Raw genomic sequence first — 27087 nt, 5'->3', positions numbered from 1 at the left:
TGCAGTCTCCTCGGACTGCTGGCAGAACCTGCATGTCGCATCTTGTTTCTTTCCAATTTGAAACATGTGTTTGCATCACATGTCCCTATTATTGTATTATTTAAATTTTTGACTTTCTGACATTACCTAGGTTGTCCTATCTAGCTGTATTTTTTATTTTTGTATACTTAATTATTTTGACAAATATTTCTATTTATAGAAAGTGTTTTATAATTATTTGTTTTTGTTTTCTGTTTAATTTTATTTTTGCTATTAATTAAGTGGTCTTATTATTTCTATTTTAAGATTATTATTCTTTATTTATTCCGATTCGTAGTTATTATTATTATTGTTGTTATTGTGTTGTGACGATCTTTTTGTGAATGCATTTTATTGTGACATGTAAAATATAATGTACATTTCCAATAAGAAATAAATGAATCTAATCTAATCTAATCATCATGTTATTTAGAAGCACCGATTGACTAGATTACGCCTTATACAAGGAATTGAGCTAGTAAAAACGTCAATATCTCGATCCTTAGACAAGTCATTCAAATTAGGAGCTACAATATACATTACATGGTCTATGTTTATTTAATTGTGTGGTCGCATTAAATAAATACATCACAAAGTTATACAAAAAATACATTAAACTAATTTATATGAATTAGAAACTAATGATCATAAAAAAACTATTGATTATATTGCAAATGTCAAGCAATACAAATAAAAATCATCATCAAAAATCAATAAATGAGTTTATAAATTATAACTAAACCATTACGCTACCAAAAAAATCCAAGTACGATGTTTTGCTAGGAGCAACGCAAGTGTGATATGATCAAATATGTAACTAGTCAGTCGGCAAATGGAACACGCAAGAGGCCAAATTCTCACCTTAAAATAAACAGAGAAAACGCCCATTTCTACCCGACTGCCGAAAGAGTTGGCTGTATTGTACGTAGTATCTAATTCTTGTTGTGGCATGTATGGGACTGAGAGGTGAAATCAAACACAAGTGCTTACTCGCGAGCGTCTGTATTGTAACTCCCTCAATGTACATCGTCAACTTATGTATATCTATATCTTACACTACTACACACACCTCATCTGGGGGGTTGTTGAGAAAAAAAAATTGATGTAAATTAATTTTTTTTTTATATAAAACTATGTATACACTATCAAACATTTTGATTTATTTAAAGAAATCTAAACATATCGATAGTACAACAAAACACAATTATGAAATATGTTTACATAAAGTCAAACTATTAATGTTAACACAACATGACAAAAAAAAAAGAGCAGTGACACATGAGTCACTGGTTAAAAATCTTAGTCCTATTTTTATGGACAAGATCGATCTTACCATCTATTTCTAACTTAACATTTACTCCATCGTCCTCAATCACTTTAAAAGGTCCTTTAAAAAGATTATCAAATTTTTTTCCAGTTTCTGACTTAATCAAAACTAGATCATCCTTTTTATAAGTCACTGAGTTAGATAACTTATCATAATATTTTTTTCGTAATTCCTTAGATTTTAACAAATTTTCCTTGGCATCCTTATGAGCTATTTGTAGTCTGTATTTTAATTCTAGAGCATAATTATCGGGATTATACAGTGGTTGTACAGTTTTAATCAGATTACTAGGGATTTGACATTTCTTTCCGAAAACCAATTCAAATGGGGTATACTTTGTAATTGAATGTACTGTTGTATTGTATGCAAAGCACCAGAACGGTAGCCAATCGCTCCATGTGTCCGGGTGACCATCGCACTGAATTCTCATAAAAGCGGCTAAATGTTTGTGCATATTTTCCAAAGCACCTATCGATTGGTGGTGATAAGCGGTCGAATTAATCTTATTTATTTTTAGTAACTTACATACTTCTTCCATAGTGGATGACATAAACTCGGTACCTCGGTCCGTTGATATCATACCTGGAATACCGTATCTTAATATAAAATTACTAACAAGAGTTTTTGCTACGCTAATCGCATCCTTGCGTTGCAATGGGTAAGCTTCAATGTATTTCGTTAGCTCGCATTGCAACGTTAGGATGTACTTATTACCTTCCGTATCGGTGTCTAGCGGTCCAAGCAAGTCGAGGTATATTTTCTCGAATGCTGACGACGCTGTTGTCGTGATAACCATAGGTTGTCGTATATTTTTAGAGTACTTTGTTACTTGACATTTACTGCATTTTTTCACGAAGTCTCTGACGTCACTCTCTAAAGTTGACCAATAATATTTAGACTTGATGTTACTAACCATTCGGCGAACGCCGGCATGTCCGCTGGTTGGTAGTAAATGATAGTCGTTAATGATAACTCGTCTCTCGTCTTTGTCATCTATTCGGATTATATTTCCTAGGATTTTTATTCGCGGTCCGGACCAGTCTTTCATCGTTTTTATTTCATTTAACAATGTTTTTATAAATAACGCGTTTTTATCATTTTTTATCATACATAACTCGTCTATATTTATATTTCTACAGAAATCACTCAACATATTCACAAATACGGCTCGCGTGAAATGAGACATATAGTTAAGGTTTATGTAGAGACGTTTTTTATCCCTTGCGTACGCGAAACAATCTTTTTCTCTAGTTATTAACTTATTTTTTCTTAATTTTCTTAACTCGTGTTCTGATTCAAACAACATTTCTATTGAGTCATTAGGTTTTCTTAATATTTCCGCAATTCTCGGCTGATCAGACCTTGAATTCTCGGGTATACTAAGATCTCCTACACTCTCGTCACACAACTCCTCCTCTTGCCTCAACTTTTTACTCTGTTTCCTTGTCATAACTGTAACTTGTTCGCTCATACTTTTTAATTCGTCGGACGAAATTGAAATTCTACTTAACGCGTCTGCCACTACGTTCGAACTTCCTTTTATATATACTATTTTATAGTCATATTCCTCTAATTGCAATCTAAATTTAATTAATCTACTTGACGGATCCTTCATGCTGAATAGGTATAAGAGTGGTCTGTGGTCCGTCATTATTGTGAACTGTTTTCCAAATAAATAAGGTCTAAAATAGCGTACACTCCAGACGATTGCTAAAAGCTCCTTTTGAATGACTGGGTAATTTAACTCGGCTTTATTCAAGGGTCTACTAGCATAAGCTATAGGTCTCTGATCTTTGTTACATAGTACCGAACCGATTGACCTTGAGGATGCATCTGTTTTCAAAATGTACTCATTTTCTGATGAAAAATCTGGGTATTGTAAGATAGGGGGAGTAATAAGTTTCTCTTTTAATTTATTAAACGAATTTTGGCATTCCTCTGTCCATTGAAATGGTATATTTTTCCTACATAATTTGTTCAATGGTAATGTTATTTCTGCGAAATTTGGAATAAATTTCCTATAGTAGTTGCAAAAGGCTACGAATCTCCTAACTTCATCACTGTTTGTTGGTGTTGGGTAATTCTCTAAAACTTTAGTTTTTTGCGGATCTGGTAACACGCCTTCCGCTGATACTACATGCCCTAAATAAAGTAGTTGTTTTTTCAGAAAATCACATTTTTGTGGGTTTACTCTCAAGTTGACCTTACGTAATCTTTCTAATACGTCGATTAAGTTTCTATTGTGTTGGTCCATGTTTCTGCCGAAAACAACTAGATCGTCCATGTAAATAAAACACTTTTCATATGAAAGTCCTGACATTGCTATTGACATTACCCGGGAAAATGCACTGGCACTGATTTTGAGGCCGATTGGGAGCCTTTTCATACGGAATTGACCTTGACCTGATGAAAACGAAGTTATATTCCTACTGTCTTCGTCCAATGCTGTTTGATAATAAGACTGCTGTAAATCAAGATGGCTAAAATATATTGCACCTGACAGAGAATCTAAAATATCGGTAATATTTGGCAGTGGAAATTTATCGTCCTGGATAACATTGTTTACTTTTCGGTAGTCGATGACTAAACGCCATTTCTTTGTATTGTTGTCAGACTTTTTCGGTACTAATAGTATCGGACTATTCCAATCGCTTTTAGATTCTTCAATTATATCGTCTTTAATCATTTGATCGACCTGCCTATTAACCTCCGATTTCATCGACGCTGGCAACCTATACGGTTTCGTATATATGGGTTTCGTGTCCGGTTTCACAGTGATACTTTGGGTCGATACATTCGTAGTTCCTAATTTATCCCCGTCTAAATAAAAAACATCGGCGTATTTGGCACATATTGACTCTATAAGTTTTCTGTCTTCGTCATTTAAATGATTTAACTTCAAAGACGACAATAACCTTTTAACCCTTTCTACTCCGTTGTCGCATTTTTGAAAGTTACAAATGTTATAATCACTCAAATTATCTAAAATAGGTTCAAAAATAGGTAATTTTATGTTTTCGTCACTTGTATTTAAAATTCGCACTGGTATTCTACTTTGCTTAACTCTACTTATACTTCCCGCCAAAAATACATTTTCGGCCAATTTTTCGGAGTTTATAACGTAATCCTTTCCTAAATCGAATGATTTTACTCTAATTAAATGTATAGACTCACTTCTCGCTGGCAAAGATAAACAAGTTTCGTTTTCATTACTTCTTTGTATTCGTAACACACACCTTTGATTTCCATAATGCAAAGTAAGCTCGTCCTTTGTTAAGTCTATGATCGCATTATAAGTTCGCATGAAGTCTAAACCAAGTACTCCGTCCGCATGACACGGCATATCCTGATCTTGCAAAACGTGAAACCTATGCCTAATCTGTATCGTATTTCCGTCATGTAAAGTCACGTCCGCCACTTGTTTACTAGTAATACTGCCACCTACTCCTGATATAATAGTACCCTTCTCATATATCTGCGATTCTGTGGGAACGTTACTTTGTTGTAAAATTGATATACTTGCGCCATTGTCAATCATAAGAATAAGATTTTTTCCACCTACAGTAAAATTTACATAGTCTAATCCGTCACATATAGTTAAAACTTTATGCTCGAAAAAACTGAACTCTGTCTGTCTCGTCACTTGTCGAACTATGAGGGGTCTGCGGCTCGTGTGTATATGTATACACGTTTCCGCGGTGTCCACGACTCCTGCGAGTACTGGGATGTCCCCTAAAATTCGTACGTTGTCCACGGCCCCTGTGAAAATTATTACTAGGTACAGTACCTCTATTAGTGGGATAGCGTGGTATCCATGGGCTGTGGTAGGCTCTGGCTCGATTGGGTTGGTAGCTGGTGGGCCCGCGCCCACGCCAGCCGTAGCGCTGTGGCTGCTGGAAACCTCTTCTGTAGCCGTAGTTCATGTTCATGACTACTGGCTCGGGCTGGGGTCGCGCCAGCTCCTCGTCTTGGGCAGCTCTGACAGCTTCTTTTAATTCTGTGTATTCTCGGGCTGCTAAAATGGTACTAAGACGGCGGTTCCTCAAACCGTCCGTGAATTTCTTTATAGCTAAGGACTCGTTGATTGGTCTAAGGACATCGCGCGCCTCGGGCTTCCCGTCGGCTTGCGCTATCGTTAGGCCAATGAACAACTCCTCGATCTTATCACCATATTGAGTAATAGACATATCGCGCTGTGTTATGTTATTTAATTGTTCAAGTAAAGAGACTGCGGATTTCTTCGGCAACAAATATTTTTGTAGATCAGTCACTAAATCGACAACAGTTTCATAACTCGATTTAAGTTTTAGTTGCGCAATTTTATTAATTCTTGTTTTAAGGACAAATGAAATTAGTAATTTTTTCTCGCAATTTTCGTTCAATATACTGTCTAGCATTTCAATACCGGAGATCATTTTTTCCACGGTCTCCTCCTTGCCGTCCAAAATAGGTATTAAGCTGTTCGCTTCTTTTATTTCGAATTTTTTCTCCATTTTAATTGGTTTTTCGGTTACACACTCTAAAACTTTATATTGTAAAATTTTATTATAAGCTTTATCTATTTTTTCACATAATAATTCTAAAATATAACACTCCTCGGACTCAGACAGATCATCTAAATTAACAGAAGTGATTAAAGATCGATAGTCCTCATATATCAACTGTGCATTGTCAATTTTTTCCTGACCTTGTTTTAGTTGCCTTCTAGCCTCGCCTAATTTTCGTAGGTGTATGCGTATATTTTCTAACTTATTATATATAGCCTGTAATTCTAAATTCATACCCTTAACATTTCCGACGCTTTTCACTCCCGACACTTTTCACTTCACACACACACTATACGTAGAACGCCGCGCTTTCATCCACCGCTTATGCGCCTTCCTCCTCGTCGTCCTTGGCCGGAACTGACTTCCTCATGGACAGCCTAGCTTGCAATCGTGCCCAAACTTCTCTCCTGACTTCTTTGTGTATGTATTTTTGCTGTGCCTTCTTGAAAAACTTGTACAGGACGCAGCAACCGATGAGGGCGAGTACGACGAAAAGAACGCTTATAAGGATGTTATTGACCTTTGTGTGATGCTCGCTCGTGCCCGTCGCATCATTCGATCCAACCGCATTCTGGGTGATCACAACCTCTTTCTCCTCCTGCTTGCTGTATCCTTGCCCCATCACGCCTGAGTTACTGTATTTTTTCTACACGAAAATTGTCCATAATCGTATTAATAGTCTGCAGTACTGTCGCTTACGCAGCCCATATTGTAATAATCACGCTAACACTGAGGCGGCGAAAACGCTGACACCAACATCGTGCGGCCCGGCGGAGCCCGCGCTCGAGGTCACGGTCGCCATGTGGCATGTATGGGACTGAGAGGTGAAATCAAACACAAGTGCTTACTCGCGAGCGTCTGTATTGTAACTCCCTCAATGTACATCGTCAACTTATGTATATCTATATCTTACACTACTACACACACCTCACTTGTGAATTAACAAAATAAACGGGTTAAAGGTAAAATTTATTAGAAACATCTGTAGCTTCTGTTCGCGACTTCGTCTGCGAGGGATGATAATGATGATAACAACTATCCTATGTCCTTCCCCTTCCTTCTGTATACTGTTTTGTGTGCAATAAACTTATTTTTTATCTTATCTTTATCTTCCACGGGCCTCAAACTATCTTCATACCTAATTTCATCTAAATCGGTTCAGCGGTCAAAGCGTGAAGAGATAACATAGAGACAGAGTCACTTTCGTATGTATAATATTAGTAGTTAGGGATATAACAATTATTATATTTCAAAATTTATTTTGAAATCCAAAATGATAAAAATATCTGATTAAAATTGCAGCGATTTAGATAGCCCTGGCGGTGTACGGGTTGTTTTAAACTTCAAATATTCTATGAAATTATGACGTTGATTTGACACTTGCACCGTCTGGCCTATCAAAATCACTGCCAACTTATCTTGGTCTCATTCTATGAAGCTTTGCTTACTACCGGATTTTTTTAGCTTGTCTGAACTAAAGGATTAAATTAAATTAAAATGATGTCATCACTCATTATAATTTGTATGTACGAATAGTCTTATCTAAGTTGATGACAATAAAGATGACGAATTACCTACTAAAATAAACTTGTCAATCAACACGTTGATATGACATTATTCACATTATGCTAACCAGTTGTGCTGGTATTAATGTGAAATATTATAGCGGCCATGTGTGGAGTGTGGAGGAGCGTCTTGAAGACGGAGCGATCGAATTACTAGTTAATAGTAGTTATGCGTTTGACAAGTGGTAGAACACTCCTAATTTTTGTAATAAATTCATGCTATTTTGTGACCACCTTAAAACTGACAAAGCTTTATAATCGACCGAAGCGTCAGCGAAGCTTTCGCATGTCCGGATGTTCTTCTCTACAATTCTTAACCGATTCTCGTGAAATTTTGTGACCAGATTCTATGATGAAATAGATTATTTTGTCGATTCAGTATTGTGACCAGATTCTATGATGAAATAGACTTTGTCGATTCAGTTTTGTGACCAGATTCTATGATGAAATAGATTATTTTGTCCATTCAGTTTTGTGACCAGATTCTATGATGAAATAGATTATTTTGTCCATTCAGTTTTGTGACCAGATTCTATGATGAAATAGACTATTTTGTCGATTCAGTTTTGTGACCAGATTCTATGATGAAATAGATTATTTTGTGGATTCAGTTTTTGAAAATTTACCGAAATGCGGAAATTGCCATAAAGAACTTAAGTACCAATAACATCTATTGCGGTTGAGACTAGTGTGTGTTCACTGTGATAATGACTTAACGAATTATTTTTCACTTTTGCATTTTGTAAGCTTATCGCGAGGTCTGCGGCTCACAGAGCCACTAGTGTTAGAAGAGGTTAGAGGAACACTTGTAGGGAATCGTCATCTTAGGTACTCTTGTCCCGAGCAAAATAAATAATTTTCTCAACCCCACATGACATAATCTTAATCCATAGTTCATAGTTTATTTATTACCTAGATCTTACATGAAATTGTGTTCCACGTGGACCTTGATAGGACACAGCAAATTCATCTTATTTAGAACTAACTTAAAAGATAAATGAAAATGCCCAATTGACAATTTCTAAACCTTATTGCAAAGACGTAAGGTCCACCGATGGTCAGACAGTGTTGCTGTTTGTACCTAATCTGTGACGATTTGTTGCGGGTGTCGCGTGTCAACTACCGAGCTTTATCTCGCCCCGCCCCCGTGGGAATATATTAGATAGGTCGGTGTCGGGTTCTACCGACACGTGAGTCGATTACTACCTTTGCATATTAGATTAGCCACATGAGAGAAATGAATATCCTGACAACAGTCCGGGCATCACCCTAATAATCCTGACATTTCCTAGACGGTTTTTTCAAATCTTTAAATCCCGTATCTAAAATCGTTCCTAGCCACTAGCTTTCTAACTCCCCACAATTCGGTGTAGCTATCAAGACTAGCTACAGCATTACCTGCCGTTTCCTCTGCCCAAATCCAAACTTTTAGCTAGCTTCTAGTGGTTAGTTGAGGTTTCTACAAACCTAGACACTCTCCAAGTTCCCTCGCAATCCTGACAAAGGTAAAAGGATCAAAATTCCTAACATGTCAGGGGAAATCGTGACGTATAGCAACCTTATCCGTGACAAGTTACTTCTGGCGGGTGTCGTGTGGTAACTGCCTCGCCTTGCCTCGCCCCGCCCGCGCCGGCGCCCCCGTGGGAACCTACTGGATAGATACTTAGTATCAGCCCAGCAGGTCGGTGTCTGGTTCGACCGCCACGTGACTCGATTACTGAAGTGAAACGCCGCTGTGAACTCAATACAGTTATGAATTTACCCTTATATTTACGAATCTAAGACCTACCGTTTAACCGATAGCATTAGTGTCATATATATCTTATACCTTTAAACGAGCAATTCTTGTATATATATATGTATATATATTTCTGTGATCTCGGAAACAGCTCTAACGATTTCGCTGAAATTTGGTATATGGGGGTTTTTTGGGGTATACAATCGATCTAGATTAGTCTTATGTTTGGGAAAACGCGTGTTTTCGAGTTTTCATGCGTTTTTCTTTCGACGCAGAATATGGTCGCTAATTTCGTGTTGCCGGCCACTGTCCGTCTGGTCCAGCGGGTTAAGACGCGGACTGCTAAACGAGTGTTACGGGTTCGAATCTCGCCCGGTGACTAACTTTTGTTTTTTTTTATATGTTCAAGTTTATATATAATTTTTTATTTATTATTGTTTTAGACAAGTTTAATTTAGTAAAAAAATGTAGTTAAGATTATCACCTATACACCACCATATTCAAAATCAAAAATCAAAATCAAAATATTCTTTATTCAAATAGGCCTAGCAACAAGCACTTTTAAATCGTCAAATTTTACAAATATCATCTTAATCTAAATATCAGAGCAATTTATTGATGCAGTTATTATTGTTCTAAAAAAAAACATTGAACTATTATAGATATGGTAAACTTAATAATAAGAATTTCATAAAAAGATCGTCATACATCAAAATTGTATAAAAATACTAGTCTAGAACCTTTCTAGAATAAAATCTAAATGTCAAAAAATACGGTATATATATACATTGAATTATCAATTTCATCATTAATAACATAACAATAAATAATTCATTCTTTACAATCACACTTAATCCCACGGTGTTTCATCATTCATGTAGTCTTGTGTGCTATAATAGGCTTTAGAGATAAGCTTACGTTTTACATAATTTTTAAATTTACTAACAGACAATTCAGTTATAATATTAGGAAGTTTATTGTAAAATCTTACACAATTACCCATGAATGATTTCTTAATTTTATGGAGCCTAGTGAAGGGCACTGCGAGCTTATGCTTATTTCTAGCATTAATATTATGTATTTCACAGTTTTTCTTAAAACTGGCAATGTTTTTATGTACATACAGAATATTCTCATAAATATATTGACAGTGCACTGTCATTATGTTAATGTCCTTAAACTTATCTCTAAGTGTGTCTCTATGGTACATTTTATATATTGCACGAATAGCCCTCTTCTGCAGAACAAAAATGGTATTTATCTCTGAAGCACTACCCCATAGTAAAATACCATATGACATAATGCTATGAAAGTAACTAAAGTAAACTAATCGAGCTGTTTTCACGTCTGTTAACTGACGGATCTTGCTCACTGCAAAAGCTGCAGAACTCAGTCTATTCGAGAGATTAGCAATATGGGGACCCCATTGTAGTTTAGAATCTAAAGTTATACCAAGAAAAACTGTGCTATCTACTAGTTCCAATTCCTCATCCTTGACAATGACACCTGTTTGCTCATTCCTTATGTGACTTGTAACAAACTTAATACACTTAGTCTTTTTCTCATTTAACAATAAATTATTAACATTAAACCAATTTACTACTTTAGAAATAGCATTGTTTACATCACTGCAAGCTTGTTGCTGTCGTTTGACTTTGAAAATAAGTGAAGTATCGTCTGCAAACAATACTATGTCATGGTGGGTCTTTACTAGGTAAGGCAGGTCATTAATGTAGATAAGGAACAGGAACGGCCCCAATATTGATCCCTGCGGTACACCCATAGAGACCAATGACCCCGGTGATCGCTGTCCACTCACATCAACCCTTTGTATTCTACCGTGTAAGTAAGACTTTATTAAATTCAGTGCCGAGCCTCTTACTCCATAATAGTGCAGTTTTCTGATCAATGTTTCATGACAGACGCAATCGAAGGCCTTAGATAAGTCACAGAAGATACCTAAAGCATCCTGTGACTCCTCCCAGGCATCGAAGATCTGTTTAATTAGCTCAACACCAGCGTCGGTTGTTGAGCGACCCCGTGTAAAACCAAATTGTTTGTTGTGCATTAGATTATTAATGTTAAAATGTTTCAATAACTGACTCAAAACTATTTTTTCAAAAATTTTGCTGAATGTTGGTAACACTGATATCGGTCTAAAGTTAGTGGGGTCGGATGTGCTACCTGATTTAAATAAAGGAGTGACTTTACTATGTTTCATTAGATCAGGAAACTCACCGCAGTCAACACTGTTATTAAATATAACTACCAGGTCAGGCGCTACAACTTCTATTAAGGATTTGACAGTATGAACGGAGACTCCCCAAAGGTCACTAGTTTTTTTTACATTAATTGATTTAAACGCCTTTAATATATCTGAGGCACTCACATGTTCAAAATTAAGGTTTCTAGTACATTCTGGGACATTCTCTTCTAACAGTGTAACGGCAGACGAGGGTGATGAATTTAAGTTATAAATATAACTATTACAATAAATAGTTATAATTATAACCGAGCAAAGCTCGGTCGCCCAGGTACTATATATCCTCTTAAGGCCCAGCCATAGAAGTGAAAAATCCAAAATTTGCCACTGGAATTTGAACCTATAGTGCATGGAATACAGTAGATTTTATTTTGTTTGAAAATTGCACGATACAAAACAAATGCAACTCTGTCCTAATTGAATATGATTTAAATTTTATCGAACTGAATAAGTCCTATAGGTAGGACCTTGGGCCTTACGAGGATATATATATATTATAAAAGGGTCACTTAATAACTCATAACTGCGTTTCACCTTTACAGGACTCCATTATCGGCTTTTGTTGTAAAAAAATACACGTGATAATAGTATTATAGGTAGGTGAATAGCTATCTCTCCGCTTTGGTAATGAAATGATAGACTGGTCATTCGTAAGATACCTTAGATACAAGGACAATAATATGAATTTATTAAAGATCACTTACATGCCTACTCCTTGTTTTCACTTGTACAATCACGTCTAATAATATCGATACAAACAAAGTGCCAAAAATATGTATACACGACCTTATTGCCCATATATTAAGGTAGTGTAAGGTATATTTTTGGTACTTTGTTCGTATCGATATTTTCAGAGGTGACCGTACTTAAACTGGCAAAATCCATTATATACTCGTACAAAGAGATATTATTCTTGTAACCTAGCTTAGAGGCTTATTAAATCAAATATTCATTGAAAAGTAATTTTATACAACTGCGGCATACCGCCTTTTTTATTTTAAAATAAATACAGAAATCTGCAGACACTCTTTTTTGTCCTTTGCTGAAATCTCCACGGGGCTCATTGTATAGCCAGACATTAAAAAAAGCGGCCAAGTGCGAGTCGGACTCGCCCATGAAGGGTTCCGTACCATATGACGTATTAAAAAAAAAACTACTTACTAGATCTCGTTCAAATCAATTTTTGGTGGACGTTTGCATGGTAATGTACATGATATACTTTTTTTAGTTTTATCATTGTTTTGACGACCGGTTTGGCCTAGTGGGTAGTGACCCTGCCTACGAAGCTGATGGTCCCGGGTTCAAATCCTGGTAAGGGCATGTATTTGTGTGATGAGCATGGATATTTGTTCCTGAGTCATGGGTGTTTTCTATGTATTTAAGTATTTATAAATATTTATATATTATATATATCGTTGTCTAAGTACCCACAACACAAGCCTTATTGAGCTTACTGTGGTACTTAGTCAATTTGTGTAATAATGTCCTATAATATTTATATTATATCATTCTGTTATTTTAGAAGTTACAGGGGGAGGGGGGGGACACATTTTACCACTTTGGAAGTGTCTCTCGCGCAAACTATTCAGTTTAGAAAAAAATGATATAAGAAACCTCAAGACCTATCCATAGATACCCCACACGTATGGGTTTGATGAAAAAATTTTTTTGAGTTTCAGTTCTAAGTATGGGGAACCCCCAAAAGTTATCGTTTTTTTTTTCTATTTTTGTGTGAAAATCTTAATGCGGTTCACAGAATACATCTACTTACCAAGTTTCAACAGTATAGTTCTTATAGTTTCGGAAAACAGTGGCTGTGACATAAACGGACAGACAGACGGACATGACGAATCTATAAGGGTTCCGTTTTTTGCCATTTGGCTACGGAACCCTAAAAACGAAACATTTCTTTCAGTTCATAATTTATATATATTAGTGTGACTATTAAAAACAAAAATCAAAATATTTGATAAAATAATTGTATTTGTTCTCCATGTTGTGAAACATTGGCAGTTTTTTGACTATCAGGGCTCTCCAAGTGTAGTTGAATGAGTGCTTGCAGTTAGTACCTAAAGCCACTTATCCTACTTATTGTGGTATTAAGAATCAGGGTAAAATGCAGCTCTTCGAAAAATATTTTGAAAACCAAGCATTTTTACGTAAAAATGTACGCCATAGTACATGTATGGCGAACTTGATCTTCAAAATCGGACAGGCTATAAGGAGTGAAGGAATAGGAATAAAGTAAATTGTAGAACAGCCATACTCAACCTTTTTAATGAGGGCCACAAAGACGGTTTTGCCTTGTAGCCCCGGGCCGCAAAATAAATGTGCTTATAGGTGATCGGATGGCAGGGAATTCTACAATTCCACACCTAAATCTCCTGGCGGGCCACCTGAAAAGGGCCGCAGGGTGAGTGTCGCTGCTGCAGAGTCTTCACGCGCCAATCAATGAAATGCACGCCTACGAATGACAGTTTATCTATTCTTGATTATGAATACACCTAGCTACATATCCGGTTTCCGGCTGCAGGTCAACAAGGCGCCTAACCCTCGGTTATCACCCGGTACGTAAATAGTTTGTAAAGGTCGACTGTGTACTGTGAACCTTCCTGTACATGTCGATAACTATCGCCCGTATAGGCTAAACTGCAAAATTATGGGTACACCTAGTTACCTGGCTGCATATCCGGTTTCCGGCTGCAGGTAAACATGGCTAACCCTCAGTTATCATCACCGCGTACGTAAATGCTTTGTTTGTAAAGGTCGATTGTGTACTGTGAACCTTCCTTTACCTGTCGATTACTGTCGCCCGTATCGGCTGAACGGCAAAAATGCGAAGTCATTGTTAACTGACCTTAAACCGTATTGCTAAGACATAAGGCCCACCTTTGGTTAGTTAAGAGTCTTAAATTGCTCTTAGAACTATACTGTGGGCCTAGCCAAGATGACAATCTCTGACAAACAACGCTATCTGCCATCCCGATACGAGTAAATTATTTCTTTTCATTCGGCGGTCGTCGGTGTGCGATGGTCATTTTGGCTAGGTCCTCTTAGCTCAGACGTCAGAAATCTTTTTTTTTTCACACAAATAATTATACAAGTTTTCACTTGTAGATATCAGTACCTGGGTTACAAGTACATATTACAAAAAAAGGATTCTTGCTTTGTGGTTCGTAATTAATATCTGTATTTGTCCTTGTGTCTTGTGTGTCTGTTACAGTTGCAGCAAGTAACTACTAAACTTTCCGTAGGTGTGTAACTGTAAATAAAACGTCTTGATGTGTTTTTCAAACAGACTGCTAGAGTGTTTCAGTTGGTTAGCTTCCCTACTGGTATTTCTGAACAGATTTTCCTTTGCAGCAGAACTTCTGACTGACATTTTATGGAATAAATGAATGTTTTCCTATTTGTTACAGACATTGGCGTGCGGTGCCAACACATCATTCAGCGTGGTGTTCCTCGGGCGGCGCGAGGGGCCCGTGTCGCAGCACCTTTACATCCACACGTCGCTGGGCGTGCTCAAATACCCGGTCAGCAGTTTTGTTCTAGTCCAGTCTACTGCAGAGATAACTGACTCCCATCCATAGAAATTTGTTTGCATGGGGAGTTAACTATTTGCACTTATCGTCTGCACATTTGACTGATTTTAACCCTTATCGCACAGCTATAAAGTCCACCAATGTATTCTTAAATCGGTCAGTGTTTCTTCTAGTACCTTTCCTTACCTTGTAATACCAATCAGTAGTGGTAGTAGTCTTCTAGTACAATGTCAACTTGATTGTAAAACATATTAGAAAGTTTGCACCACTGGTCACTTGAACTACATGACATAATCATACTCGAATGATGAAGTTATCATCAAACGTTGCTGAGCGGTTGACGCGTACTTTCAGCCTATCAGCCTATTGGTATCGGCACTAGAGTTGAAGTCTCGCACACAGCAACAAAATCATGTACTGGCAGCCATATTTTAAAAGTAGTGTTCTTTTTTCGTACCGATAGCATGTTAAACCGCCAACTGCAAGATGGACCAAAAAGTTACTTCTAAGTTTTTTTTTTTTTAGCTTATTATTGCGCGCTTAATTCACATTTTTTATGCAGCCTAATAAGGTAATAATTGAATCATGCACGTATACCTATACCTGTGTTGACATTTATTTTCACTGCCACATTGAGAATAAAAATAAAATATTATTTAAATTAAATTGTAACAGTTGTTAGATTTAAATTGCATATGTAATTGAAATAAATATAATATAACTTATTATATTCTGTACTTGTTCTCGGTGATTAAAAGTACATCATGCTGTATTATATTTCAATCGACAGCAAGGTCGAATATTGGAAATTTTGCTGTCGCTACATATAATCAAGCCTGCAGACCCTGCAGTGTATTAATGACATTGCTTGCCATAATGTAACTCTAATGTCGCTATACTATCCGCAAACCAAACTGATGACCGGGGACGTAAAACTTCTCATTCCCGCTCACGTGGTAATGGCAAGACTGAGAGAGAGAGAGACATATTAAAATGAATAATATGACAGTTTGTTTTGCGTTTAGTATAGCGATTACGCTATATGTCCCCTGCTGTTTTGTCCTCAATGTCAATCGTAAACGGGGTAATTCAGTACTCCAGTTGTTAACTTATGCTCTCATATCACCTCTTGTGACTTGTCTCTAAGTATATAGCTCACTCCAATCGGGCGCGGTTCATCTATACTTAATGCAGTTCGTCCACACCGATTGCGTATTTGGATTGCATAGAGTGCGCTCCTCTGTCAGTGTATTGCTAAGCAAAGCTAGTCATTTCACAATTTGTGACGTACTTGTATCATTGCAGGTGTCAGCGATAGGTGTGGCCAGCGACTGGGCACTATGGCCCTTGGTCGGAGTCCGCGTGCCGCACAACGCCACGCTGCGGCCGCTGCTGCACATGCACAACCCCACTGATCACCCCGTGCAGGTATATTACTGTAAATCCCAGCGACCTGCCTGTGCAGGTATATATAGGCCAAGGTGTTCACTACATAAGCTGCAAGCCGTACCTACAAATCCGTGCAAAAGTCTTCAGCAACTGTTTTGGCACGTGCGGGTGGAATTGCTGGCGCCGGAGTACCTATGACCGTAGTTCCTCCTTCCAAAAGACTGACAGGTTTTTTTGGGGACACCATTGAGTATAAAAGGGCTATTTAAGTATTTTCTAATAGAAATAAGTTTTTTTTTTTGTGATCCGGTTCGAAGGACCAAATAAAAAACTAAGGGATATGTAAGGTTTCAGTGTAGGGTTGATAAGAAAACTAACAGCGTCGCGTAGTGCTGCAAATGTGTATCTAGATCTAGCGAATTCGCGGCATATTCGCTCGATTTGGACGCACCTCGGCGTCAGGGGAGAGCATGGTCCAACGTAATACACGTTTGCAGGTGATGGAGATGTACTCGTCCGCGTCCTGGCTGGGCCTGCAGCTGCCCGCCGGCGGGGCCTCGGCGCCGCGGGAGCACTGGGCGCTGCCTCCGCACTCCACCCGCGCGCTGGTGCGGCTGCGGCTGCGGCTGCCCGGCAAGGACACCACCGCGTACATACGGTGAGAGCTGAACACTACCCACTCAGACCGGTAATAAATTTTGACTGTTTAGCATTTTTAAAAGGTTATTTGAAATGTGTAAATATTTTCAGAATAAAAGCGAACGTGACGGGCGCGCCGCTGGTGGTGGTGGTGGAGGCGGCGGCGGCGGCGGCCGGCGCGCACGCCGAGCCGCTGCAGCTGCGCGCCGGCACGCGCGGCGCGCGCGACGACCCCTACACGGTACCGTCACTCCCGTTACCCTCCAGAAGTAAAACCAGGGGAAAGTCTGTTCTCATATGTGGTTGCAATAGTGCGTAATCTTAGTTTAGTATTATGTCACTACCTGTGAGTTCCTATAATTGGCTTCCTGTATCTACTATATTTTTCTATGTTAATGTCACAGCTGTTGGATCTCCAAATAAAATAAAAAAAAAAAAAAAAAAAAAAAAATGTTTTAGTAAAAAAAAATTAAACGTGTATTATGTTAATAGATTTCGTTTTGACGTATGAACAGTTCTCCATCTCGCTGGGCAACAGCGCCGGCTCCGCGGCGGCGGTGGCGGGCGGCGCCGCGGGCTCGTGCAGCGGCGCGCCGCACGCGCCGCCCGCGCCCGCCGACACGCCGCTGGTCGCCAACGGACACCACAACGGTACGTCACTGTAGTGTGTCTCCCCTCGCCGGGCACAGCGCCGGCTCCGCGGCGGCGGTGGCGGGCGGCGCCGCGGGCTCGTGCAGCGGCGCGCCGCACGCGCCGCCCGCGCCCGCCGACACGCCGCTGGTCGCCAACGGACACCACAACGGTACGTCACTGTAGTGTGTCTCCCCCTCGCCGGGCGGCGCCGCGGGCTCGTGCACCCAAATAAGTGTTATTTTAAATTACTCATACAATACGTATTGTATGCAATAGTGATGTAATCAAGCTTTTGAATCTCTTACCTTACTTAGGCAACTCAGCAAGATTCGTTGCCTAAACACGGTACTCGACTGAAAAAGCTCTCTATTATATCACAATTGTAAAAAATACTATTGGTGAATCAGGATACCTACTCGAAATGAAACTGTTTGATAATTGAAACATGAATAAGTGAAACCTTATGGACACAAAATAATATCTAATATTTTTCTCTTTTTGTAGATTTTTTATATCTTGAATAACTACCTAAATTTTCATATACAATGTTTCGCCTTACGAAAAGTAATATATAAAATAATTGTTAAAGTGTTAGGGAGAGGGGTCCGGCGCCCGCGCTGGTTCGTACCTGGGGCAATGGTTGTCCATCGCCATTCAGCGTGGCAACGCAGCTAAGTGTGATGGGTGGGCACCTTTGCGCCAGGGACAACTCCACGGGGATTTTTTCAATTAAGCTAGTGTTAACAGCTTACTGTTATTTCATTTGTCTATTGATTGTAATGCAATAACCGCCAGGTGGCGCCGCCGAGGGCGTGCACCTGTCGGTGCTGCGCGCGCAGCTCGAGCCGCACCAGGAGCCCGAGCGCGCCGCGCAGCTCACACTTGACTGTGAGTACAACGACCGAAAGAAAGCGAGAAAGACATTTCGTATTCGTATTGTTGTATTAACCAACCTTTTTATTATTTAATATTCAGTGCGGTATTTGTTGAGGTTATTAACAAAGAAGGATCTAGGCTTTCAATAATCTATGCCCAAAAGTCTTCATGACATTGCCTCTTGTAAAAATAAAAAAAGATAGCAACAATAAACGTTGCCAGCTCGCCCTAAGGCACTTTTACACTGGAGAATCAAACGTTGTGTATTTATTATGTATGAAAAATTTAACAAAATTAAAAAGCATAATTCGACCTAGGTTTATATAACATTTATTGCTCCTTATGACCCCAGGAATGCGTGGTTTCATTTTTACCCTTTCCTCATGGGCAATTAGGGATTGCAAACCGGATTGATTTTCAATCCGGCGGGATCCGGCCGGATTTGGGCCATAACCCGGCCGGATCCGGCCGGACCGGATCCGGTTTGGTATAGGGATATCAAAGTTAATTAAATGACATATTTTTCTAGTTTTTTGCGTAATACGTATTCCTAAATCTATAATTTGAAGTTAATAAATAACTTCTTAACAATAAAATAACCTTTAGTAGTAAAAAGTGTGACATTGTCAATATCACTTAAAAACCAAAATATGAAATTGGTCATTTACTATATATAACCATTCACAAGTGCTCAAATTTTCGTTTACAATTATAAATTTGATTAGTTTCCAAAGCCCGGTAATGGGATGTGAGGTGGGAATTGGAACTTCTTGAAAAGACAAGTTTTCGTAACTGTTCCTTGATTGAATTCTTTGTAACGTTAACATCCATTCTAGTAAGAAAATAAGATATTTTACTATTAACCAAAATGATATTAAATTTTCCCTCATTTTTTGCCCAAGAAAGTAGTAAAGACTGTATGATTTAAAAAAATTAACTTTTTTTTTATTTACAGAAAATTATATTGGTCAAATTATAGGAAATGGAACACGACACGACGATCTCATGCGAAAAATAATAGAGTGTACGATTGAAATCCATCGCGGAAAGGGACTCCCTAAGAAAAGTTACATGGATCAAATAAAGAATTGGCTAGACGTAGAGTAGCATGTACCATGAAGGAAATTGCATAAGATTGGATGAAATTGTAAATACAAAAGATTCTCTCTCAAATTTGAATAGAAAATAAACAATATTATATCATATATATATAAAATCGAAGTAAACTAAAGATTATCAATGTTATCATTTCATTTCATACATTCATTTTCAATACTTACAAACTTACAATCATATATTCATTCACACATTTAACACATATTGATTAGCCCAAGTCTAGTCGGTTGAGTACCGCCGACTTAATCCTGCTCATTTGTTTACTTTTAATCTCCTATCACATCATTATGACACTCTTTTCTTCTCTTTAGCATAAATTACAAATGCCTTCCATGGCATCTCCATCGTTTAATTTTTCCTTCTATTACAGTATTTATGTAATCGTCGTATCGTGCCACCAACATAAAAGGCAACTTCTGTTCCCAGTCATCGTCATAATAAATATATTTTTATTTAACTAAATTTAAACTTTTTCATTCGTTTTATACTCTGTTCAACTTCATTCCTCTCATCCGTCGCCTTTTCCTCATCTAAACCGCACAGTCTATGCTGTATTTAGGCGTTTTTTTTTTATTTGACCGGATCCGGTCCGGATCCGGTAGTTCCTGAAAAGTGCCGGATCCGGCCGGATTACCGGATCCGCCGGACCGGATTGCAACCCCTATGGGCAATGCACGTGTCCTGACTGACTCATCAACGCAGATCCGAAACTACACACACTAGAAAGTTGAAATTTACACACTAGGTTGCATTTTTAAAGTATACAAGAGCTAAGTTTTAATTTTTAGTTTTAATTTTTAATTTTTTGTCTTTTAATTATTTATATAAGAATTCAAGCCTTGGAGACCCTCTACATCTCTAAGGATAATTTAATTTTTCTATATTTTAACTCTGACACTTAGAGACTTATACATCTCTAATGAATTTTAGTTTTTGTTGGTTTTATTTCTTTATCATAGTTTTTTTTGTGTAATTTGACATTTAGACACAGTGTACATCTCTAATAAAGTATATATTATTTCATCGATTCCATATTTGTAATTTTTATTGTTTGTAAAAATGTACATGTAAAAGTGCCTCTGTGGCCTATTTGCTGAATAAATGTTTGATGTTTGAAGAAGCGATTTTGAAAAATTCAACTGACACTGACAGAACGGAATAGTCTTATGTATCTTTCAGCAGAAGTAGCAGAGAAAGCGCTATTATTGTTTGTCGTTGTCATACGTTTTTTGTTGCCCACCGTTTTTTTGTGGTGCAATGAACCCGACCAAATTTCGTAGGTTGTTTTTGGTTTGTTGTCAGGAATGTTAAAACGTGTATTTAATTATATCGCATTGCGTATGTTCTGTCCCTCACGGGCGCACGCGGTATAGCACATCTATATGATCCTACCATCTATGAGTTCAAAACGATTGTACCAGTACGCCTCACTGACGTAACGTGACGTTTTCAGTCGGGCAGATGTGGGCGGGGGCGGGCGCGGGGGCGGGCGCGGAGGAGCGCTGGTGCGCGGGCTGGGCGGGGCTGGCGGGCGCCGCCGTGCCGTACAGCGTGCGCCTGCTGCCCGGCACGCTGCGGCTGCCCAAGGACCTGCAGTGAGTACACCTGCTGCTCCTCAGGCCCGGAGCACACTCTCGCTGGCGCGCGGGCTGGGCGGGGCTGGCGGGCGCCGCCGTGCCGTACAGCGTGCGCCTGCTGCCCGGCACGCTGCGGCTGCCCAAGGACCTGCAGTGAGTACACCTGCTGCTCCTCAGGCCCGGAGCACACTCTCGCTGGCGCGCGGGCTGGGCGGGGCTGGCGGGCGCCGCCGTGCCGTACAGCGTGCGCCTGCTGCCCGGCACGCTGCGGCTGCCCAAGGACCTGCAGTGAGTACACCTGCTGCTTCTCAGGCCTAACTAATTGGGACTAACGCAGATTCGTATCTGGCTTCGAACTCTTCAAAAAGTAAAATAACAATTTTTTGACGCAAAAAAAAAAACTTAGGGGCAGGTCGTTCAAGTCTGTCAAGCTTCTAACTACAAAGGCAAAAAATGCATGTCAAAAAAAAAATTCGTCTACTTTTTCCTAATCAGAACACGACCGAATATGTTCTTAAATGGATCCCCGCTATTTTTGTTATAGCCTGTATATATCGGTTAATTTGCATTGTGCTCTCTCCAGCTTCGTGACGGCGGACGACAGCTGCCTGCGCGCGCAGGACGTCCGCGCCCACAACGACTTCCAGCAGCCCGTCCGCATCGTGGCCGTGGACTTCCCGCCCGAGATGCACGAGCATTTTGAAGTGAGTGCCCATACTATTATACCACTAATCTCATTCTAAATTATCATTTATTGCATGTACAAATACGCAAGTAAGTATAGTAGTTTTAGTTAGCATGGATTTCCGCAAAGCAACGCCTGATTCTATTAATTCATTACCATTCTCTCCCGCTTTTGTGAGATTTTATGAGGCCCGACTCCCCAACCATCCTCAAAATAAAGTACACATGATTTTTCAAAGTTGTAAAATAATGTTCACTCTCAAAGTAAATACATAAAATATTACAAAAAAAATTAAAAAGATTTTTTGAAAAATCTACTCTCGAAGGTTCCTATCGTAGAATCAATTTGTTTTATAATTTTTAAATAAAAGTTGGTCAGTACGAGTATTATTTTAATATATTATTGATCTTTGGGAGTAATAGGAAAAAAAAAAACTATTCGAATAATGTTTTTTCGCAGATGGAGTCATGGCCAGGCCTGTCGCTGGCAGCGGGCGCGGAGGCGAGCATAGCGCGGCTCAGGCTCAAGCGGCGCGACCCCGACGCCATCTTGGACTCGCGCGTCCGTGTGCTGACCAACCTCACGCACTCCACGTACACCGTGGCCGTGCTGCTGTACGGCGGCCACCTGCACATTGTAAATATACACATGTTATACTTAATGTTAAATATTAAGATGTTGCTATATGTGAGATCCTATAATTGGCTCTGTGTCACTATTTATGTTGTTATTAGCATAGTTATAGCTGTTGGTTCTCCATGTAAAATAAATAAATAACTAAAATAAATATATCGCAAGTTTATGCGATGCCGTCTTGGACTCTCACGTCCATGTCCTTATATTTTAGCGTATAAATTATAAATTAGCACTTCGAATTTCCTATTTTTCGCACTTGTATCGTAATGTACTATTTATTAACATATTTTACTCATAATACTGCGTTGCGTATTTAGAGTTTCCGTAATTATTTATTTATTTATTGTTCGGAGAACCAACAGCTATAAATTGTACAATAGTTATAGGTTCCCACCGGTAGCAACAGGTTAACAGAAAGAGACACAGAGAGGTTATGATAAAGTAAGATCGTGCTAAGCGGCCCACGCTACGCTTGCAGGAGTGGCAGTGGCCGCACGCGGACGCGCGCACGCTGCCGCTCGGCGCGCTGGCCACGTCCTCCACGCGCCGCGTGCTGGCGCGCGTGCGCAACCCCGCGCCCGCGGCCCTCTGCGCCTCCGCGCACGCCGCGCTGCCCGGCGCCACGCTGGCGCTCACTGCGGAAGGTAGGCACAACCCCGCGCCCGCGGCCCTCTGCGCCTCCGCGCACGCCGCGCTGCCCGGCGCCACGCTGGCGCTCACTGCGGAAGGTAGGCACAACCCCGCGCCCGCGGCCCTCTGCGCCTCCGCGCACGCCGCGCTGCCCGGCGCCACGCTGGCGCTCACTGCGGAAGGTAGGCACAACCCCGCGCCCGCGGCCCTCTGCGCCTCCGCGCACGCCGCGCTGCCCGGCGCCACGCTGGCGCTCACTGCGGAAGGTAGGCACAACCCCGCGCCCGCGGCCCTCTGCGCCTCCGCGCACGCCGCGCTGCCCGGCGCCACGCTGGCGCTCACTGCGGAAGGTAGGCACAACCCCGCGCCCGCGGCCCTCTGCGCCTCCGCGCACGCCGCGCTGCCCGGCGCCACGCTGGCGCTCACTGCGGAAGGTAGGCACAACCCCGCGCCCGCGGCCCTCTGCGCCTCCGCGCACGCCGCGCTGCCCGGCGCCACGCTGGCGCTCACTGCGGAAGGTAGGCACAACCCCGCGCCCGCGGCCCTCTGCGCCTCCGCGCACGCCGCGCTGCCCGGCGCCACGCTGGCGCTCACTGCGGAAGGTAGGCACAACCCCGCGCCCGCGCCCCTCTGCGCCTCCGCGCACGCCGCGCTGCCCGGCGCCACGCTGGCGCTCACTGCGGAAGGTAGGCACAACCCCGCGCCCGCGGCCCTCTGCGCCTCCGCGCACGCCGCGCTGCCCGGCGCCACGCTGGCGCTCACTGCGGAAGGTAGGCACAACCCCGCGCCCGCGGCCCTCTGCGCCTCCGCGCACGCCGCGCTGCCCGGCGCCACGCTGGCGCTCACTGCGGAAGGTAGGCACAACCCCGCGCCCGCGGCCCTCTGCGCCTCCGCGCACGCCGCGCTGCCCGGCGCCACGCTGGCGCTCACTGCGGAAGGTAGGCACAACCCCGCGCCCGCGCCCCTCTGCGCCTCCGCGCACGCCGCGCTGCCCGGCGCCACGCTGGCGCTCACTGCGGAAGGTAGGCACAACCCCGCGCCCGCGCCCCTCTGCGCCTCCGCGCACGCCGCGCTGCCCGGCGCCACGCTGGCGCTCACTGCGGAAGGTAGGCACAACCCCGCGCCCGCGCCCCTCTGCGCCTCCGCGCACGCCGCGCTGCCCGGCGCCACGCTGGCGCTCACTGCGGAAGGTAGGCACAACCCCGCGCCCGCGCCCCTCTGCGCCTCCGCGCACGCCGCGCTGCCCGGCGCCACGCTGGCGCTCACTGCGGAAGGTAGGCACAACCCCGCGCCCGCGCCCCTCTGCGCCTCCGCGCACGCCGCGCTGCCCGGCGCCACGCTGGCGCTCACTGCGGAAGGTAGGCACAACCCCGCGCCCGCGGCCCTCTGCGCCTCCGCGCACGCCGCGCTGCCCGGCGCCACGCTGGCGCTCACTGCGGAAGGTAGGCACAACCCCGCGCCCGCGCCCCTCTGCGCCTCCGCGCACGCCGCGCTGCCCGGCGCCACGCTGGCGCTCACTGCGGAAGGTAGGCACAACCCCGCGCCCGCGCCCCTCTGCGCCTCCGCGCACGCCGCGCTGCCCGGCGCCACGCTGGCGCTCACTGCGGAAGGTAGGCACAACCCCGCGCCCGCGCCCCTCTGCGCCTCCGCGCACGCCGCGCTGCCCGGCGCCACGCTGGCGCTCACTGCGGAAGGTAGGCACAACCCCGCGCCCGCGCCCCTCTGCGCCTCCGCGCACGCCGCGCTGCCCGGCGCCACGCTGGCGCTCACTGCGGAAGGTAGGCACAACCCCGCGCCCGCGCCCCTCTGCGCCTCCGCGCACGCCGCGCTGCCCGGCGCCACGCTGGCGCTCACTGCGGAAGGTAGGCACAACCCCGCGCCCGCGCCCCTCTGCGCCTCCGCGCACGCCGCGCTGCCCGGCGCCACGCTGGCGCTCACTGCGGAAGGTAGGCACAACCCCGCGCCCGCGCCCCTCTGCGCCTCCGCGCACGCCGCGCTGCCCGGCGCCACGCTGGCGCTCACTGCGGAAGGTAGGCACAACCCCGCGCCCGCGCCCCTCTGCGCCTCCGCGCACGCCGCGCTGCCCGGCGCCACGCTGGCGCTCACTGCGGAAGGTAGGCACAACCCCGCGCCCGCGCCCCTCTGCGCCTCCGCGCACGCCGCGCTGCCCGGCGCCACGCTGGCGCTCACTGCGGAAGGTAGGCACAACCCCGCGCCCGCGCCCCTCTGCGCCTCCGCGCACGCCGCGCTGCCCGGCGCCACGCTGGCGCTCACTGCGGAAGGTAGGCACAACCCCGCGCCCGCGCCCCTCTGCGCCTCCGCGCACGCCGCGCTGCCCGGCGCCACGCTGGCGCTCACTGCGGAAGGTAGGCACAACCCCGCGCCCGCGCCCCTCTGCGCCTCCGCGCACGCCGCGCTGCCCGGCGCCACGCTGGCGCTCACTGCGGAAGGTAGGCACAACCCCGCGCCCGCGCCCCTCTGCGCCTCCGCGCACGCCGCGCTGCCCGGCGCCACGCTGGCGCTCACTGCGGAAGGTAGGCACAACCCCGCGCCCGCGCCCCTCTGCGCCTCCGCGCACGCCGCGCTGCCCGGCGCCACGCTGGCGCTCACTGCGGAAGGTAGGCACAACCCCGCGCCCGCGCCCCTCTGCGCCTCCGCGCACGCCGCGCTGCCCGGCGCCACGCTGGCGCTCACTGCGGAAGGTAGGCACAACCCCGCGCCCGCGCCCCTCTGCGCCTCCGCGCACGCCGCGCTGCCCGGCGCCACGCTGGCGCTCACTGCGGAAGGTAGGCACAACCCCGCGCCCGCGCCCCTCTGCGCCTCCGCGCACGCCGCGCTGCCCGGCGCCACGCTGGCGCTCACTGCGGAAGGTAGGCACAACCCCGCGCCCGCGCCCCTCTGCGCCTCCGCGCACGCCGCGCTGCCCGGCGCCACGCTGGCGCTCACTGCGGAAGGTAGGCACAACCCCGCGCCCGCGCCCCTCTGCGCCTCCGCGCACGCCGCGCTGCCCGGCGCCACGCTGGCGCTCACTGCGGAAGGTAGGCACAACCCCGCGCCCGCGCCCCTCTGCGCCTCCGCGCACGCCGCGCTGCCCGGCGCCACGCTGGCGCTCACTGCGGAAGGTAGGCACAACCCCGCGCCCGCGCCCCTCTGCGCCTCCGCGCACGCCGCGCTGCCCGGCGCCACGCTGGCGCTCACTGCGGAAGGTAGGCACAACCCCGCGCCCGCGCCCCTCTGCGCCTCCGCGCACGCCGCGCTGCCCGGCGCCACGCTGGCGCTCACTGCGGAAGGTAGGCACAACCCCGCGCCCGCGCCCCTCTGCGCCTCCGCGCACGCCGCGCTGCCCGGCGCCACGCTGGCGCTCACTGCGGAAGGTAGGCACAACCCCGCGCCCGCGCCCCTCTGCGCCTCCGCGCACGCCGCGCTGCCCGGCGCCACGCTGGCGCTCACTGCGGAAGGTAGGCACAACCCCGCGCCCGCGCCCCTCTGCGCCTCCGCGCACGCCGCGCTGCCCGGCGCCACGCTGGCGCTCACTGCGGAAGGTAGGCACAACCCCGCGCCCGCGCCCCTCTGCGCCTCCGCGCACGCCGCGCTGCCCGGCGCCACGCTGGCGCTCACTGCGGAAGGTAGGCACAACCCCGCGCCCGCGCCCCTCTGCGCCTCCGCGCACGCCGCGCTGCCCGGCGCCACGCTGGCGCTCACTGCGGAAGGTAGGCACAACCCCGCGCCCGCGCCCCTCTGCGCCTCCGCGCACGCCGCGCTGCCCGGCGCCACGCTGGCGCTCACTGCGGAAGGTAGGCACAACCGGCGATCCGATCGTGCTCGCTTCGCTCTTGTTCAATGCGCCCCGCTCTGCGTGTGTTCAACACTTCATGGGGTCGACGGTTTGTTTCGTATACATTTCAC

The 27087-nt window shown here is 44.9% G+C and overlaps 2 protein-coding genes across 3 annotated transcripts in view; both read left to right on the top strand.

Moving 5' to 3' along the window:
- LOC133524694 (transmembrane protein 131) overlaps positions 1-17708 on the top strand; it is a 34893-nt gene extending 17185 nt beyond the window's left edge. For both annotated transcript variants that reach the window (XM_061860821.1, XM_061860820.1), the window contains exons 4-8: positions 14878-14991; positions 16306-16428; positions 16887-17047; positions 17140-17269; positions 17544-17708. In XM_061860821.1, coding sequence (XP_061716805.1) covers positions 14878-14991; positions 16306-16428; positions 16887-17047; positions 17140-17269; positions 17544-17693 — 678 coding nt within the window. In that variant the 3' untranslated portion in view covers positions 17694-17708. The remainder of the gene's footprint in view (positions 1-14877; positions 14992-16305; positions 16429-16886; positions 17048-17139; positions 17270-17543) is intronic.
- Positions 17709-18341: 633 nt separating this feature from the next.
- The window catches only part of LOC133525304 (uncharacterized), a 40533-nt gene continuing 31787 nt past the window's right edge, over positions 18342-27087 (top strand). The window contains exons 1-7 of the mRNA XM_061861592.1: positions 18342-18345; positions 18457-18549; positions 21107-21220; positions 21389-21518; positions 21814-21934; positions 22375-22551; positions 23030-26975. Coding sequence (XP_061717576.1) covers positions 18342-18345; positions 18457-18549; positions 21107-21220; positions 21389-21518; positions 21814-21934; positions 22375-22551; positions 23030-26975 — 4585 coding nt within the window. The remainder of the gene's footprint in view (positions 18346-18456; positions 18550-21106; positions 21221-21388; positions 21519-21813; positions 21935-22374; positions 22552-23029; positions 26976-27087) is intronic.

Source organism: Cydia pomonella, chromosome 14 (genome assembly GCF_033807575.1).
Source record: "Cydia pomonella isolate Wapato2018A chromosome 14, ilCydPomo1, whole genome shotgun sequence".
NCBI lineage: Eukaryota > Metazoa > Arthropoda > Insecta > Lepidoptera > Tortricidae > Cydia > Cydia pomonella.
Note: the sequence above shows the minus strand (reverse complement) of the source record. Positions and strands in the feature narration are given on the sequence as shown.